Source organism: Cydia strobilella, chromosome 11 (genome assembly GCF_947568885.1).
Source record: "Cydia strobilella chromosome 11, ilCydStro3.1, whole genome shotgun sequence".
Classification (NCBI taxonomy): Eukaryota; Metazoa; Arthropoda; class Insecta; order Lepidoptera; family Tortricidae; genus Cydia; species Cydia strobilella.
Window position 1 is genome coordinate 12,279,281 of NC_086051.1, and position 19,562 is coordinate 12,298,842.

The 19,562-nt window shown below is 44.2% G+C and overlaps 1 protein-coding gene across 1 annotated transcript; it reads left to right on the forward strand.

Annotated features, from left to right (window-relative positions):
• Positions 1–446: 446 nt before the first annotated feature.
• LOC134745536 (palmitoyl-protein thioesterase 1-like) lies at positions 447–19,539 on the forward strand. Its single transcript, XM_063679594.1, has 6 exons — positions 447–688; positions 861–1,098; positions 3,061–3,225; positions 6,579–6,704; positions 7,071–7,221; positions 18,777–19,539. Exons 1-6 carry the CDS (start codon positions 598–600, stop codon positions 18,900–18,902), a joined length of 897 nt encoding a protein of 298 aa, XP_063535664.1. The 5' UTR covers positions 447–597; the 3' UTR covers positions 18,903–19,539.
• Positions 19,540–19,562: the final 23 nt, after the last annotated feature.

Consider the following 19,562-nt stretch of genomic DNA (forward strand, 5'->3'; position numbering starts at 1 on the left):
GAAATTCCGCAACATGGCGCATGATTCAGATTCAGATATTTATTAATAAAATTTAGTATTTTACACGTCATTTTCAGTATAATAAATAGTTATATTAAATTATCACTAATTAATTTACATTTTTAGTATACATTTTACAAATATAGGTCATGATCATATATATTTGTCTTACACTAGTACTAGCACCCAAAAGAAAAGGATGAGTATAGTTTTTTTGTTTTTATTTACTGACAATTTGGTTTGCCAGACTATATTTACTTTTTAGCAAAACATACTTCTCATAATTTAAGAAAACATTATCACTAGTTTTGGAGTTGATCCTCAAACCGTGCGCGCGCATTAGCGGATAATTCAATTTTGACATGTTATTGACCGACGATGACAGTTCTTTGTTATTGAATTGAATATGAAATTATTCATTTCAATATTACAGTTGTGGTGTTCGGTCTTATTATTTGTGGCTTTCGGAATGAATGAAAAAACGGTTAATTTAAGATAAAATCCGTGATTAAGAATATATTCGATCAGTGCATAGTTTGTTCAAAAGCGGTTTTAATAATTAATTTTGTATATTGGTGTCACTATCTCTTATAAACAATGAAATTGGTGTCGGTAATTAGTTTAATTAACGCTATAATCGTCGGGGCCGGTCAAACACCGACACCAATTGTACTATGGCATGGAATGGGTATGATATGATATATTTGAGCATCCTTTTATTTGATTTCTAATTGAATTATTATCAAATCTGCGAAAGCTGCGAAAGATTTGACTGCATTTGATTTGATTTGACATGTAAGATGTTTGAAACCACACATAAAAATATTATGAAAAGTTTTTAACTATTGCCTTACTTTTAGGTGACACTTGTTGTGCATTCTACAGTCTGGGTGGCTTCAAAAAATTCCTAGAAGAGCAAATACCAAATGTGTATGTCACATCCCTACGGTTCGGGAACGACTCTGTTGAGGACCGGTTGAGTGGTTTCTTCATGAACCCTAATGACCAAATAGACTATGCATGCAAAGTACTAGCAGCGGACCCTAATTTGCAAAACGGCTTTAATGTGATCGGCTTTTCTCAGGGATGCCAGTTTCTGTAAGTAGTTTTTCTAGTTTTGCATTCCTTACCCAAAACACAAGCCTTATTGAACTTGTGGGAGTAGGTTGATCTGTGCAAAATTCTTAAATATTTAGAGTTTTGAATGATTCACGGTTAGTTTCACTAGACTTATATTGACCGGGATATAGACCGTGATTACCTTTTGTATTATTTGTGAGCTCCCGATATTTCGACGCAGTTACATGCATCATGTTCACGGGTGACTGAAGATAGCGGGTGGGTGTCAAAGTTGTGTAGACAGCGCTCTGTCTATACAAAAGGTAATCACGGTCTATATCCCGGTCAATATAAGTCTTAAATATTTGTTTATTTATTTGCTTTTTCCTTATGGTTGAGCAATGTAGTATATGTATAAAATAGTTTCCTCCATTCGCTTCTGCCCATTGCTACTCCTAGGACTGGAAAATTTTAAAGGATTGCGTAAAATAAGTTTTAAATTTACTTCCGACGTTTCGAGGATGGCGTTGTGAATAATAATTAGTTTAAATCAGTGTTTTAAAGGATTGGTTAATATATTGAGCCATGTGGTTGGTTATATATTAAAAAACATTTAACAATTATATATTTAGTATCATAGGCTAGGCACATCTTTGCTAAGCGCCATCGATAAAACTACATCAGTCCAAGTACTCTAAGTACTTGTAACTTTCGATCTGATTCAAATCATAGCTTGAATTAATGTATCTTTAAACTTTATTTAGTGTTTCCTAGTACATACTCTTCTTCTTTTTATCCTGTTACCCTCTGCTGACTCCGGTCCTGGCCAGCTTGGGTAACCTCCTCCCAACCCATCCCCAATACACCCAGCCCTAGTACATATTATACAAGCTTTTTGGTTAGTTCTGTTTGTTCTAAAAAAGCCGCATACATCTGCTAATAAATAATGTGAGTTTTTAACTCACACTGGGCCAGCCGAGCTACCTAGCCAGGGCCAGGCTAACTTACCTGGTCTAGCAATGAGTAATATACGAACTGATGATGAATGACCATACAAATTGAGCATAAAATGATATCTTAGCAACCCATACTTACTCAAAATATTTTACATGGGGACTGATATTGTAACATTATTATCTGTAGGTATATTATGTTTAAATAACATAAAAGTAGATGTCCAATAAACTTTATATCGTCATTAAAGGTTGTACACTATTCTTAGCTATCTCTAAAGGAAAGCCTTGCTTGGGTACTCACAGAAAAATTATCAGATCTGTCATTGTTATATGCTGTTATCTACATCTTTACTTGGTGTTGCAAGAACACACACTTATATTTGTTTGGAAACCTTATGTTGAAATGGAAGTAATTAACACTTTCTTTTCTCAAACATGAAATTACCTATGTGTCCCTAGGTTTCTATAAATTACTAAGTTAGCTAAGATTGAACTTTATGAAGCTGCAGCTATATTTAAATTATTATTAATTTTAGAGGTAAACTCTATTTGTCTTCCATTTATCTGTTGTATACGTATGTATGTCCGCTCTTTGACCTTTATGATATGATACAGCACTAAATTATGTACCTACCTAGGACCTAGGTACCTATTTAACATTATCAATATTGTCATAGTAGGTATTATACTAATTTACCTTTGCATCTCTAGCTAAATTCAAAATTGAATAATAAGACTTTCACTGAAAGCATCTGAATAAATCACACTTCTAAAACTTAGTCAAGTGAATTGGTCAGAACTGAACCCAGCAATAGATACGTGATTTGAAACTTTCCTAACTATAGCTTGTGGTGTGTACAATACAAAGTTCTACGCCTTTTACTGTCTAGGAATAGCGATTTTAAACAGTAATGTCTAGACGTGCAAGTGACCTCAGTCTCGAGCATCGCGGCGCGCATTAAAATTCGCGGCAGAATATATTTATTAGTGTTTCTACTTACAAAAAATAACTTCCTAATGTGACACTAAAACTTTTCGGTTTTAGACGAGGCATGATCCAGCGATGTGGCCACAAATTACCTCCAATCAAGAGCTTCATTTCCCTCGGCGGGCAGCACCAAGGCGTTTACGGCTTCCCGCACTGCAGGGCGGTGTCCCACAAGATATGCGACTACATAAGGGAGCTGCTCAACTTTGCGACTTATGAGAGGTAAGTTTCGTATTTAGACTTTTCCCGGCCACAAGCTACCTCCAGTCAAGGGCTTCATTTCCCTCAGCGGGCAGCGCCAAGGCGTCTACGGCCTCCCGCACTGCATGGCGGCGTCTCACAAGATATGCGACTACATACAGGAGCTGCTCAACTATGCGACTTATGAGAGGTAAGTTTCGTATTTAGACTTTTCCCGGCCACAAGCTACCTCCAGTCAAGAGCTTCATTTCCCTCAGCGGGCAGCGCCAAGGCGTCTACGGCCTCCCGCACTGCATGGCGGCGTCTCACAAGATATGCGACTACATACAGGAGCTGCTCAACTATGCGACTTATGAGAGGTAAGTTTCGTATTTAGACTTTTCCCGGCCACAAGCTACCTCCAGTCAAGAGCTTCATTTCCCTCAGCGGGCAGCATCAGGGCGTGTACGGGCTCCCGCACTGCATGGCGGTGTCCCACAAGTCATGCGACTACATACGGGAACTACTCAACTATGGCGCTTATCATATTGTTGGCCATGGCGTTAATGGCAAGGAAAATTGTTGACCATTAGACTTCCTTCGTCGCGACATCTATTGTCAAGTAGCAGTACTGATCCGCTAGTTGACGCTAGATGTCGACTACGAAAATAATAAGCGTTTTGGTAACAAAACTGATGTATGGAGTGAACACTCTATGCTTACTTATTTCTCTATGTCAGAGGTATGTTTTGTCATAGAGTAATAAGTAGGTACCTAAGCTTAGAGTGTTCACTTCATACAACTGGTTATTAGCCCGAAATCTTGACATAATGAAGGCATGATGACTGAGGGGACTTTATTCCGTCTTTGCTAATTTACGAAGTAATATATGAGTCAATGGTTTTTTTAACCAAAGTCCTGTGATTAATATGAAGTGACACTTAGTGCGTAAAAAAGTGTGTTTTTGAGCCCTGACTCAGATTCATGTTCATGACTCAAAAACAATTTTCGTAAAAATTAAATAGTAGGTACCTACCTACATATCGGCACTGGTAGTAATATTTTGCTTAAAAACACAACCTGTGTTGTACCTACAAGTTCGTATTCCAGGTTTTTATACATAGGTCGAAATTCTTTTCCTTGTCTTGTTTTTGGTCCCCATAAAATGTGACGGAGTGGAGCTTTTTGTGTGGGGTGAAATTTAGTTTTTAATTTTTCTTGAGAAAATTATAACCTGCAGCTAGAAAGACATGCTATTGCATGTCTTTATTTATTTATTTGATAAAAGACGAAAATAGAAGCATGACAGAGTGGTCAGAAACAAGACAACGAAAATAATTTTGACCCACCTCTACAAATGGATTGTGTCATATTTTTGCAACTGGGTGTACATTAGAGGTTTGAGGCAAAGTTCCACATTTTATGATGTTATTTATCACCAAATACCATGCTAATTCATTGTCACGCACTTAACATTCCCGTTACGCAAATGCCACCCAATATGGATATGGAAGTATAGATACGAGTAATAAAATGGGATTGTTAATATTGTTATCAATTCTTTAGTGTACGTCGATTGACCTTGGATGACCTTCGTAACCAATTACTCTATTATTTATTGCCATATCCATTGTGAATTAGTTTGCCCGCTAAGTACTTGACGATAGCCATAGCGTTTACTTTATATGTAGGTACCTATACCTACTAACTATTGGTATCGCCTTATAATAAAACCTAAACATCTACCAACTACATAAATATAGACAGACAAACTGTTTGGTAGAGAATCACTGTTGTCGATGAGGGGAGGTGGGGCATACACAAATTACATGTATTTAATATTTGATCTCCAGGAGAAACATTGCTCCCCCCCTAGCGACGCCCTACCTAACCTAAACATTTCCATCCCATTCCGTCAAGCAGCCAAGTTAGGTAAGCGTTTTGTATGTCAAATTTCAAAATCGCTTCTGCAGATTAGCCGTGAAAACTTCGGAGATGTAGTCACTTGGCATTTGTATTTAAATATTCAGTGATAACTGATAAATATCGATACGCGAATATTTACTTATGGTACATTTCTGTTGCTAGGTAGTTGCTAGTTACATCTAAGCGATGTTTATATTAGACGCCAGTATTTGCACTCGATTTCCATACTCGATCACGATCAGCACACAGACCTTGACAGGTTCTTGAATAAATACACATTATATTGTCTTCGGTTACCGCGATAGTTACTCATGAAATAAAACTGCCGCTGAGATGTGTCCCGCCGAGTTTCTTGCCGGTCCCATATTGGGATTCCCGCCTACAATTTAGGAGGGAATTCAATCTTCTCGGGTCAGAGGTGTTGGGTTAGACCCGGCGTAGCTTTATCGCGTATATCTTTACTTGAAAATAGTTGTAATGTATAACTAGCCTCATGAACCGATTTTGCATGTATAACCATCCTTAAAGTTTATAATTTATTATGGTTTATTATTTTTGTATGTGGGTACGTTTGCACATTGTAGTTTTTCCTCAGTCCCCCGTTGACCACGAACGCTGTAAAGGGTTCGGAACGTCGGGATGTAATAAATTCAATATACGCGATATAATAATAATCCGATTTCATAGTTTTATTTCATAAATACACATTATTTATGTTCTGCTACAAGTATTATTTAGTATTTACTGGCAAATGGACAATAGGTATCCGATAACGATATGATAGCGCGAGGAAAACGACTGTTTGACCTTGTTTTTAGCAAGCTTTATTTTCTAGTAGATGGTAGTTGATTTTTGGGACTATAAATAATTTATATGTACATATATGTATGACATTTTTACTTTACTTATTTTACATGAAAATGTTTTTGGTGGGATTTCACTTCTTTTTGAAGGTTGTTTGAAATTTAAAAGGTTGGGGGTGATTTACAAAAAATCCTGAAATACGTATCTTTTATACAATCTGCTTTTTACTGATTCCGCATACTAACTCCAACCCCCTTTTCCCCCCTAAGGCCATTTTTCCACCCCTTTTTCACCCTTACGCAGTGGTTTTGGGATTGAGAACTATTCTATATCCTTCCCCATAACAAAAGCTATCTCCATACCAAATTTCAACTAAATCGGTTCAGCGGTTTTTGATTCCCCATACAAAATTCTACCTCCGTTTTCACCCCCTTTATATGCTTAATAAGTCCACTATTGACATCATATCCCGAGAATTTTGTTTATCTGGCATAATCCAAACCCAAGTTATGTGTTCAAAAAAACGACGAAGTGCTTCGAGAAAAGGGAGGTAGTGCCCTTGCGGGCTTACTTTTCGCTTTGCTCGTCATGGTGGATTCAGATATTTAGTGAGCTCCTTTTTAGTTTAATTTTTTTTATCTTGCATCTTCTTAACCTAATTTCAGTTGGGTCCAGTCATCGCTGGTCCCGGCTACCTACTGGCACGATCCGCTCAACGAGCAAGAATATAATACGAAAAGCATTTACATTGCCGACATCAACAACGAATTGACGATCAACGAGACTTACAGGTATTCTAAATACACCTTAGCTTTCGAAATTAGACCTGGGGGGAGGGGGGTGTAAACAAAAAAGTAAAAATAAAACCGGCCAAGTGCGAGTCGGACTCGCCCACCGAGGGTTCCATACTTTTTAGTATTTGTTGTTATAGCGGCAACAGAAACACATCATCTGTGGAAATTTCAGCTATCACGGTTCATGAGATACAGCCTGGTACAGACGGACAGGTGGACAGCGGAGTCTTAGTAATAGGGTCCCGTTTTTACCCTTTGGGTACGAAACCCTAAAAATCTACATGGTTTTTAAAAATCTAATTTTCTTTGCTAGAGTCTTAAACACGAAATCAGTGTTTTAAAAGTTGATTCACACATCTACAGATCAAACTTGAAGAAGCTGGAACACTTCGTGATGGTGAAGTTTGAGAGAGACAGTATGGTGCAGCCGCGAGAATCAGAATGGTTCGGATTCTACACTCCAGGGCAAGCCTCGGAGCTGCAGACGCTACAGCAGTCCAAAATATATACTGAGGTAAGGGATAATTAAGGATTGCCGATTAAAGTCACTATTGTAACTGCTCACATCATCATCATCATCATAATTTAAGAGCATGGCTCTTGTCGGTGGAGTATGCGCCAGTTTTCTCGGTCCTCGGCCAGGTTCTTTAGGTCCCTGTAAGACACGACATTTGCTTTCGCCTTCAGTTGTTGTGTGTAGCTTGCTCGTGGTTTTCCGCCGCCTCTTCTCGCTTCTATCTTGCCTTCTAATATAGTGTTAAAGAAAGTGTCGTGTCTTATCAAGTGACCTATCATTCTGCCTCGTCTATTTTCTATGGTTCTCAGCAGGCAGTGTTGGCCGTAATTGTTAATTTTAATTAACCATTGATCAATTTTATTAACCATTAGTTCCGCCATTAACCAATTGCATTAAAGTTAATTCGGATTAAAGTTAATTCGGATTAAATTTTTGAGACGTTAATGGCCATTGAAGTTAATTCGGATTAACTTTAATTCGGATTAACTTCAATGGGCATGAAAGTCAAATAATTAATCCGAATTACTCTCAATTTGGATTAACGTCTAATAAAATTACATTCGTGATATTTTAAAATGAGAGAGCAAAATGACCCTGACTGAACCCTGGCAGTAGTAGCAGTACCTACCTACTACCTAGTAGAATTCTGGTTTGGTGCAACACAGACATACGCGGTTTTGGTCATTTAAATCGTCTTGATGAGCACTTCGGAGAGCCGTACCCATGATAGAGCTGATGCTGAACCCTGGCAGTACCTAATGGTTCTAAGGTTTGGTGCAACATAGGCACAGGCTGTTTTAGTCATCCGACTCGTCTTGATGAGCACTTCGGAGAGCCATACCCATGATAGAGCTGATGCTGAACCCTGGCAGTACCTAATGGATCTAAGGTTTGGTGCAACATAGGCACAGGCTGTTTTAGTCATCCGACTCGTCTTGATGAGCACTTCGGAGAGCCATACCCATGATAGAGCTGATGCTGAACCCTGGCAGTACCTAATGGATCTAAGGTTTGGTGCAACATAGGCACACGCTGTTTTAGTCATCCGACTCGTCTTGATGAGCACTTATGAGAGCAGTACCCATAATGGAGCTGATGCTGAACCCTGGCAGTACCTAGCGGAACTAAGGTTTGGTGCAACGTAGGCACACGCTGTTTTAGTCATCCGACTCGTCTTGATGAGCACTTAGGAGAGCAGTACCCATGATAGAGCTGATGCTGAACCCTGGCAGTACCTAGTGGATCTAAGGTTTGGTGCATCATAGGGACACGCTGTTTTAGTCACCCGACTCGTCTTGATAAGCACTTAGGAGAGCGGTACCCATGATAGAGCTGATGCTGAACCCTGGCAGTACCTAGTGGATCTAAGGTTTGGTGCAATATAGGCACACGCTGTTTTAGTCACCCGACTCGTCTTGATGAGCACTTAGGAGAGCGGTACCCATGATAGAGCTGATGCTGAACCCTGGCAGTACCTAGTGGATCTAAGGTTTGGTGCAACATAGGCACACGCTGTTTTAGTCACCCGACTCGTCTTGATGAGCACTTAGGAGAGCAGTACCCATGATAGAGCTGATGCTGAACCCTGGCAGTACCTAGTGGATCTAAGGTTTGGTGCAACATAGGCACACGCTGTTTTAGTCACCCGACTCGTCTTGATGAGCACTTAGGAGAGCAGTACCCATGATAGAGCTGATGCTGAACCCTGGCAGTACCTAGTGGATCTAAGGTTTGGTGCAACATAGGCACACGCTGTTTTAGTCACCCGACTCGTCTTGATGAGCACTTAGGAGAGCAGTACCCATAATGGAGCTGATGCTGAACCCTGGCAGTACCTAGTGGATCTAAGGTTTGGTGCAACATAGGCACACGCTGTTTTAGTCACCCGACTCGTCTTGATGAGCACTTAGGAGAGCAGTACCCATGATAGAGCTGATGCTGAACCCTGGCAGTACCTAGTGGATCTAAGGTTTGGTGCAACATAGGCACACGCTGTTTTAGTCACCCGACTCGTCTTGATGAGCACTTAGGAGAGCAGTACCCATAATGGAGCTGATGCTGAACCCTGGCAGTACCTCGCGGAACTAAGGTTTGGTGCAACATAGGCACACGCTGTTTTAGTCATCCGATTCGTCTTGATGAGCACTTAGGAGAGCAGTACCCATGATAGAGCTGATGCTGAACCCTGGAACTACCTAGTGGATCTAAGGTTTGGTGCAACATAGGCACACGCTGTTTTAGTCACCTGACTCGTCTTGATGAGCACTTAGGAGAGCAGTACCCATAATGGAGCTGATGCTGAACCCTGGCAGTACCTAGCGGAACTAAGGTTTGGTGCAACATAGGCACACGCTGTTTTAGTCATCCGACTCGTCTTGATGAGCACTTAGGAGTGCAATACCCATGATAGAGCTGATGCTGAACCCTGGCAGTACCTAATGGATCTAAGGTTTGGTGCAACATAGGCACACGCTGTTTTAGTCATCCGACTCGTCTTGATGAGCACTTAGGAGAGCAGTACCCATGATAGAGCTGATGCTGAACCCTGGCAGTACCTAATGGATCTAAGGTTTGGTGCAACATAGGCACACGCTGTTTTAGTCATCCGACTCGTCTTGATGAGCACTTATGAGAGCAGTACCCATAATGGAGCTGATGCTGAACCCTGGCAGTACCTAGCGGAACTAAGGTTTGGTGCAACGTAGGCACACGCTGTTTTAGTCATCCGACTCGTCTTGATGAGCACTTAGGAGAGCAGTACCCATGATAGAGCTGATGCTGAACCCTGGCAGTACCTAGTGGATCTAAGGTTTGGTGCAATATAGGCACACGCTGTTTTAGTCACCCGACTCGTCTTGATGAGCACTTAGGAGAGCAGTACTCATAATGTAGCTGATGCTGAACCCTGGCAGTACCTAATGGATCTAAGGTTTGGTGCAACATAGGCACACGCTGTTTTAGTCATCCGACTCGTCTTGATGAGCACTTAGGAGAGCAGTACCCATGATAGAGCTGATGCTGAACCCTGGCAGTACCTAATGGATCTAAGGTTTGGTGCGACATAGGCACACGCTGTTTTAGTCATCCGACTCGTCTTGATGAGCACTTATGAGAGCAGTACCCATAATGGAGCTGATGCTGAACCCTGGCAGTACCTAGCGGAACTAAGGTTTGGTGCAACGTAGGCACACGCTGTTTTAGTCATCCGACTCGTCTTGATGAGCACTTAGGAGAGCAGTACCCATGATAGAGCTGATGCTGAACCCTGGCAGTACCTAGTGGATCTAAGGTTTGGTGCATCATAGGGACACGCTGTTTTAGTCACCCGACTCGTCTTGATAAGCACTTAGGAGAGCGGTACCCATGATAGAGCTGATGCTGAACCCTGGCAGTACCTAGTGGATCTAGGGTTTGGTGCAACATAGGCACACGCTGTTTTAGTCACCCGACTCGTCTTGATGAGCACTTAGGAGAGCAGTACCCATAATGGAGCTGATGCTGAACCCTGGCAGTACATAGTGGATCTAAGGTTTGGTGCAACATAGGCACGCGCTGTTTAGGTCATCCGACTCGTCTTGATGAGCACTTAGAAGAGCAGTACCCATGATAGAGCTGATGCTGAACCCTGGCAGTACCTAGTGGGTCTAAGGTTTGGTGCAACATAGGCACACGCTGTTTTAGTCATCCGACTCGTCTTGATGAGCACTTAGGAGAGCAGTACCCATGATAGAGCTGATGCTGAACCCTGGCAGTACCTAATGGATCTAAGGTTTGGTGCAACATAGGCACACGCTGTTTTAGTCATCCGACTCGTCTTGATGAGCACTTAGGAGAGCAGTACCCATGATAGAGCTGATGCTGAACCCTGGCAGTACCTAATGGATCTAAGGTTTGGTGCGACATAGGCACACGCTGTTTTAGTCATCCGACTCGTCTTGATGAGCACTTATGAGAGCAGTACCCATAATGGAGCTGATGCTGAACCCTGGCAGTACCTAGCGGAACTAAGGTTTGGTGCAACGTAGGCACACGCTGTTTTAGTCATCCGACTCGTCTTGATGAGCACTTAGGAGAGCAGTACCCATGATAGAGCTGATGCTGAACCCTGGCAGTACCTAGTGGATCTAAGGTTTGGTGCATCATAGGGACACGCTGTTTTAGTCACCCGACTCGTCTTGATAAGCACTTAGGAGAGCGGTAGCCATGATAGAGTTGATGCTGAACCCTGGCAGTACCTAGTGGATCTAGGGTTTGGTGCAACATAGCCACACGCTGTTTTAGTCACCCGACTCGTCTTGATAAGCACTTAGGAGAGCGGTACCCATGATAGAGCTGATGCTGAACCCTGGCAGTACCTAGTGGATCTAGGGTTTGGTGCAACATAGGCACACGCTGTTTTAGTCACCCGACTCGTCTTGATGAGCACTTAGGAGAGCAGTACCCATGATAGAGCTGATGCTGAACCCTGGCAATACCTAGTGGATCTAAGGTAGGTGGTAAGGCTCTATCATGGGTACCGCTCTCCTAAGTGCTCATCAAGACGAGTCGGGTGACTAAAACAGCGTGTGCCTATGTTGCACCAAACCTTAGATCCACTATGTACTGCCAGGGTTCAGCATCAGCTCCATTATGGGTACTGCTCTCCTAAGTGCTCATCAAGACGAGTCGGGTGACTAAAACAGCGTGTGCCTATGTTGCACCAAACCCTAGATCCACTAGGTACTGCCAGGGTTCAGCATCAGCTCTATCATGGGTACTGCTCTTCTAAGTGCTCATCAAGACGAGTCGGATGACCTAAACAGCGCGTGCCTATGTTGCACCAAACCTTAGATCCACTATGTACTGCCAGGGTTCAGCATCAGCTCCATTATGGGTACTGCTCTCCTAAGTGCTCATCAAGACGAGTCGGGTGACTAAAACAGCGTGTGCCTATGTTGCACCAAACCCTAGATCCACTAGGTACTGCCAGGGTTCAGCATCAGCTCTATCATGGGTACCGCTCTCCTAAGTGCTTATCAAGACGAGTCGGGTGACTAAAACAGCGTGTCCCTATGATGCACCAAACCTTAGATCCACTAGGTACTGCCAGGGTTCAGCATCAGCTCTATCATGGGTACTGCTCTCCTAAGTGCTCATCAAGACGAGTCGGATGACTAAAACAGCGTGTGCCTACGTTGCACCAAACCTTAGTTCCGCTAGGTACTGCCAGGGTACCTAGGCATAGTCCTTGACAGCCGTTGGACGTTCAAGAAACACTTTGAGGGACTTGCTCCCAAACTAATTGGAGCGGCGTCGGCACTTAGCCGGCTTCTACCCAATGTCGGTGGGCCGAATGTGGGCTGCAGGAAACTGTACGCGGGTGTAGTGCGGTCCATGGCCCTATATGGGGCGCCCATTTGGGCCTTCTCCCTGACCGCCGAAAATCAGGCCCAATTGCGAAGGCCACAGCGTGTCATGGCGGTCAGGATGGTGAGGGCATACCGCTCCGTCTCCTACGAGGCAGCGTGCGTGTTGGCGGGGACTCCGCCTTGGGACCTCGACGCAGCAGTGCTCGCTGATGTTTATTGGCGTGTCACTGAGGCGCGGGCTGAGGGGATCCAACCACCTCTGGAGGAGGTCAGACGGTGGAGACTTGACTCCCGTCGAGTGCTCCTCCACAAGTGGAATGAAAGGTTGGAGGCGCCAAGTGCCGGCCACTGGACTGTCGAAGCCATCCGACCCGTTCTGGAGCGATGGGTCAAAAGAAAGGGGGGGTTCCTCTCCTTCCACCTTACCCAGGTCCTCTCGGGACACGGTTGTTTCGGGAGATACCTGTGTAGGAGGGCGGGACGGGAACCAACGACGCAGTGCCACCACTGCGGCGACGCTGAAGACACAGCGCTACACACGCTGGCTGGATGCCCAGCGTGGGCGGAGCAGCGGGCCGCACTCGTGGCCGCAGTGGGAAGAGACCTCTCCTTGCCAGCGGTGGTGAAAGCCATGCTTGGTGGGGAGAGTCTATGGAAGGCGGTGGCCTCTTTCTGTGAGGACGTGATGGTGCAGAAGGAGGCAGCGGAACGCGGCAGGGAGGAAGATCCGACCTCTCAGCCAATGCGCCGCAAGCGCGTGGGGCGGCGGCGGTTGGCATACGACCGCCGGTTACCCCCATAAGGGTCCCTGTGGGCGGCAGGCTCGGGGACGTCTGTCGCCTACACAAAGGTCCCTGCGTGGGCGGGCGCAAACAAGGCGCCCATTGAGGTGAAGGCACAAGAGCCGGGTCCGAGTCCGGACGGCCGCTGGCGAGGTTGCGGAAGAGTACTTCGGCGTTCCTGGGACCTCGCCGTATAGCAGTGAGGCGGCAACAGAGGGGGTTTAGTGGGTAAACCATGGGTCCCATTAGCCTGTATGGGAGTCCCACATAACCATCCCAGGCCCGTCCCTGCGCCTGGGTGGTATGCGTAACGCATTCCCCCTCTATAAAAAAAAAAAAAAAAAAAAGGTACTGCCAGGGTTCAGCATCAGCTCCATTATGGGTACTGCTCTCATAAGTGCTCATCAAGACGAGTCGGATGACTAAAACAGCGTGTGCCTATGTCGCACCAAACCTTAGATCCATTAGGTACTGCCAGGGTTCAGCATCAGCTCTATCATGGGTACTGCTCTCCTAAGTGCTCATCAAGACGAGTCGGATGACTAAAACAGCGTGTGCCTATGTTGCACCAAACCTTAGATCCACTAGGTAGTGCCAGGGTTCAGCATCAGCTCTATCATGGGTACTGCTCTCCTAAGTGCTCATCAAGACGAGTCGGATGACTAAAACAGCGTGTGCCTATGTTGCACCAAACCTTAGTTCCGCTAGGTACTGCCAGGGTTCAGCATCAGCTCCATTATGGGTACTGCTCTCCTAAGTGCTCATCAAGACGAGTCGGGTGACTAAAACAGCGTGTGCCTATGTTGTACCAAACCTTAGATCCACTAGGTACTGCCAGGGTTCAGCATCAGCTCTATCATGGGTACTGCACTCCTAAGTGCTCATCAAGACGAGTCGGATGACTAAAACAGCGTGTGCCTATGTTGCACCAAACCCTGGATCCACTAGGTACTGCCAGGGTTCAGCATCAGCTCTATCATGGGTACTGCACTCCTAAGTGCTCATCAAGACGAGTCGGATGACTAAAACAGCGTGTGCCTATGTTGCACCAAACCCTAGATCCACTAGGTACTGCCAGGGTTCAGCATCAGCTCTATCATGGGTACTGCTCTACTAAGTGCTCATCAAGACGAGTCGGGTGACTAAAACAGCGTGTGCCTATGTTGCACCAAACCTTAGATCCACTAGGTACTGCCAGGGTTCAGCATCAGCTCTATCATGGGTACTGCTCTCCTAAGTGCTCATCAAGACGAGTCGGATGACTAAAACAGCGTGTGCCTATGTTGCACCAAACCTTAGACCCACTAGGTACTGCCAGGGTTCAGCATCAGCTCTATCATGGGTACTGCTCTTCTAAATGCTCATCAAGACGAGTCGGATGACTAAAACAGCGTGTGCCTATGTTGCACTAATCCTTAGTTCCGCTAGGTACTGCCAGGGTTCAGCATCAGCTCTATTATGGGTACTGCTCTCCTAAGTGCTCATCAAGACGAGTCGGGTGACTAAAACAGCGTGTGCCTATGTTGCACCAAACCTTAGATCCACTAGGTAGTGCCAGGGTTCAGCATCAGCTCTATCATGGGTACTGCTCTCCTAAGTGCTCATCAAGACGAGTCGGATGACTAAAACAGCGTGTGCCTATGTTGCACCAAACCTTAGTTCCACTAGGTACTGCCAGGGTTCAGCATCAGCTCCATTATGGGTACTGCTCTCCTAAGTGCTCATCAAGACGAGTCGGGTGACTAAAACAGCGTGTGCCTATGTTGTACCAAACCTTAGATCCACTAGGTACTGCCAGGGTTCAGCATCAGCTCTATCATGGGTACTGCTCTCCTAAGTGCTCATCAAGACGAGTCGGATGACTAAAACAGCGTGTGCCTATGTTGCACCAAACCCTGGATCCACTAGGTACTGCCAGGGTTCAGCATCAGCTCTATCATGGGTACTGCACTCCTAAGTGCTCATCAAGACGAGTCGGATGACTAAAACAGCGTGTGCCTATGTTGCACCAAACCCTAGATCCACTAGGTACTGCCAGGGTTCAGCATCAGCTCTATCATGGTTACTGCTCTTCTAAGTGCTCCTCAAGACGAGTCGGATGACCAAAACAGCGCGTGCCTATGTTGCACCAAACCTTACTTCCACTATGTACTGCCAGGGTTCAGCATCAGCTCTATCATGGGTACCGCTCTACTAAGTGCTCATCAAGACGAGTCAGATGACCAAAACAGCGCGTGCCTATGTTGCACCAAACCTTAGATCCACTAGGTACTGCCAGGGTTCAGCATCAGCTCTATCGTGGGTACCGCTCTCCTAAGTGCTCATCAAGACGAGTCAGATGACCAAAACAGCGCGTGCCTATGTTGCACCAAACCTTAGATCCACTAGGTACTGCCAGGGTGCAGCATCAGCTCTATCATGGGTACTGCTCTCCTAAGTGCTCATCAAGACGAGTCGGACGACCTAAACAGCGCGTGCCTATGTTGCACCAAACCTTAGATCCACTAGGTACTGCCAGGGTTCAGCATCAGCTCTATCATGGGTACCGCTCTACTAAGTGCTCATCAAGACGAGTCGGGTGACTAAAACAGCGTGTGCCTATGTTGCACCAAACCTTAGATCCACTAGGTACTGCCAGGGTTCAGCATCAGCTCTATCATGGGTACTGCTCTCCTAAGTGCTCATCAAGACGAGTCGGATGACTAAAACAGCGTGTGCCTATGTTGCACCAAACCTTAGACCCACTAGGTACTGCCAGGGTTCAGCATCAGCTCTATCATGGGTACTGCTCTTCTAAGTGCTCATCAAGACGAGTCGGATGACCTAAACAGCGCGTGCCTATGTTGCACCAAACCTTAGATCCACTAGGTACTGCCAGGGTGCAGCATCAGCTCTATCATGGGTACCGCTCTCCTAAGTGCTCATCAAGACGAGTCAGATGACCGAAACAGCGCGTGCCTATGTTGCACCAAACCTTAGATCCACTAGGTACTGCCAGGGTTCAGCATCAGCTCTATCATGGGTACCGCTCTCCTAAGTGCTCATCAAGACGAGTCGGGTGACTAAAACAGCGTGTGCCTATGTTGCACCAAACCTTAGATCCACTAGGTACTGCCAGGGTTCAGCATCAGCTCTATCATGGGTACCGCTCTCCTAAGTGCTCATCAAGACGAGTCGGATGACTAAAACAGCGTGTGCCTATGTTGCACCAAACCTTAGATCCACTAGGTAGTGCCAGGGTTCAGCATCAGCTCTATCATGGGTACTGCTCTCCTAAGTGCTCATCAAGACGAGTCGGGTGACTAAAACAGCGTGTGCCTATGTTGCACCAAACCTTAGATCCACTAGGTACTGCCAGGGTTCAGCATCAGCTCTATCATGGGTACCGCTCTCCTAAGTGCTCATCAAGACGAGTCGGGTGACTAAAACAGCGTGTGCCTATGTTGCACCAAACCTTAGATCCACTAGGTACTGCCAGGGTTCAGCATCAGCTCTATCATGGGTACTGCTCTCCTAAGTGCTCATCAAGACGAGTCGGGTGACTAAAACAGCGTGTGCCTATGTTGCACCAAACCTTAGATCCACTAGGTACTGCCAGGGTTCAGCATCAGCTCCATTATGGGTACTGCTCTCCTAAGTGCTCATCAAGACGAGTCGGGTGACTAAAACAGCGTGTGCCTATGTTGCACCAAACCTTAGATCCACTAGGTACTGCTAGGGTTCAGCATCAGCTCTATCATGGGTACCGCTCTCCTAAGTGCTCATCAAGACGAGTCGGGTGACTAAAACAGCGTGTGCCTATGTTGCACCAAACCTTAGATCCACTAGGTAGTGCCAGGGTTCAGCATCAGCTCTATCATGGGTACTGCTCTCCTAAGTGCTCATCAAGACGAGTCGGATGACTAAAACAGCGTGTGCCTATGTTGCACCAAACCTTAGTTCCGCTAGGTACTGCCAGGGTTCAGCATCACCTCCATTATGGGTACTGCTCTCCTAAGTGCTCATCAAGACGAGTCGGGTGACTAAAACAGCGTGTGCCTATGTTGCACCAAACCTTAGATCCATTAGGTACTGCCAGGGTTCAGCATCAGCTCTATCATGGGTACCGCTCTCCTAAGTGCTCATCAAGACGAGTCGGGTGACTAAAACAGCGTGTGCCTATGTTGCACCAAACCTTAGATCCACTAGGTACTGCCAGGGTTCAGCATCAGCTCTATCATGGGTACCGCTCTCCTAAGTGCTCATCAAGACGAGTCGGATGACTAAAACAGCGTGTGCCTATGTTGCACCAAACCAGAATTCTACTAGGTAGTAGGTAGGTACTGCTACTACTGCCAGGGTTCAGTCAGGGTCATTTTGCTGTCTCATTTTAAAATGTCACGAATGTAATTTTATTAGACGTTGATGCAATTGAGAGTAATTCTAATAAATTTTTAGAAACTTTAATGGCCATTGAAGTTAATCCGAATTAAAGTTAATCCGAATTAACTTCAATGGCCATTAACGTCTCAAAAATTTAATCCGAATTAACTTTAATCCGAATTAACTTTAATCCGAATTAAATGGCTAATGGTTAATGGCCATTAACCTTTTTAATTGTTAATTTTTAATGGTTAATGGCATTAGCGTTCGGCCAACACTGTCAGCAGGTTTCTCTTCTCTCCCACAATTCGCAGCACTTCCTCGTTCGTTTTTTTCTCCGTCCAACTTATTCTCTCCATTCATCTCCACAACCACATCTCAAAAGCCTCCAATCGCTTCCTATCCTTCTGCCGCACTGCTCACAGCTGAAGTAAATTAAAACAGGCCAAGCGCGAGTCGGACTCGCGCACGAAGGGTTCCGTACTTCCGTACCATTACGCAAAAAACGAAAACACGTTTCTTGTATGACAGTCAAGTGTAATATAACTTACTCAAAAATATGCCCCCATAGTTATTTTGCCGTGCTAACAACATATGCAGTAGTCGCAGTTAAAAAGTCATGCAATTATTTATCTTGTTCTCTTTGAATAGTTCTTTATTTAAACGATGTTTTTCATGCAGGTACTGCACATAGGTACGATAAGCAGGGCAGTGTTCATTCCCCCACATGAGAGTTATGGGACATTTTTGTTTGGGATAACCATATTTTACACTTGACTGTACAATATTTTGCATAATTTTACACCATGCATGAAATAAAGCGCCAGAAGATTAATAGAGAAACGTGGACAGCAGTTATTTTTAGACACTATTTCTATTTTAAAACTCGCATAAAACTATAAAGAGTAGGTAATTTGATTGTGACGTCACATGCTAGTGTATCATATAAATTCCATAGTAGCAAAATCGTTTTGACAGTTCGAAAAAAGAAACTGATTTGACTAGTAGTTATTAGTCTACGACTAATGCATTGTTTAATATATCGTCGTTGATATTTCAGGACCGCTTGGGACTACGGGAAATGGACCGCGCCGGAAAACTCGTATTCCTGTCCCAACCCGGCGAACATCTTCATTTCGACGAGACGTGGTTTATTGACAACATCATCAACAAATACCTAGTTTAGTTAATTATTATTATTATATTTTATTTAATAGGCTATTAATTATTGACTATACATATAGGATGAGTAATGTCTAAGACAAATGCGTTCTTCGACTTCAACAGCTTATGTAGATGGCTCTGTACTCTGGTAGTCAAAACACAGTCGTTAATTCAGTTACCTTGCCACAAAATATATGGCGTCATAGAGCGCCATCTACTTTAGTTGTTTAAGTCGGGGGATACAATTCTTTTATAAATCAATTTATTAATAATTAATTTACCTGATAGCAGAGAATAGTAATTGAATAGTGTTAACTTTCATACACTGCTGCGTAATAAAAACGTTTTAGGCGTAAAATAGTAGAATGTACAACAAGGGCATAAAGCGATCCATTTTTATCCGAGGCAATTTATTATTACCAATATAGTCGAGGATAAAAATGAACATTTATGCTTGAGTTATACTCTCTGCTTTTCACTTCGATTGTGAGTAAAATATACATACAAATATATGCTAAGTCAATATGGGTCAATAAGTCAATATAGACCTTGGGATTATTACTACAAGGCAGAAAATCAAATATATAATAACCATCCGTCATTTTCCAACGATGTTTACCAAAGAACTGACAGACAATTTATGATAAAATCAAATTAAACGTCCTACTTAGCGAAAGCATTT

Excerpts from the sequence above, each read along its gene's own strand:
- LOC134745536 (XM_063679594.1), top strand. The coding sequence starts at position 598 with ATGAAATTGGTGTCGGTAATTAGTTTAATTAACGCTATAATCGTCGGG. Across the intron at positions 1,099-3,060 it reads TCTCAGGGATGCCAGTTTCT|ACGAGGCATGATCCAGCGAT; the intron begins GTAAGTAGTTTT and ends TTTCGGTTTTAG. Across the intron at positions 7,222-18,776 it reads AGTCCAAAATATATACTGAG|GACCGCTTGGGACTACGGGA; the intron begins GTAAGGGATAAT and ends TTGATATTTCAG.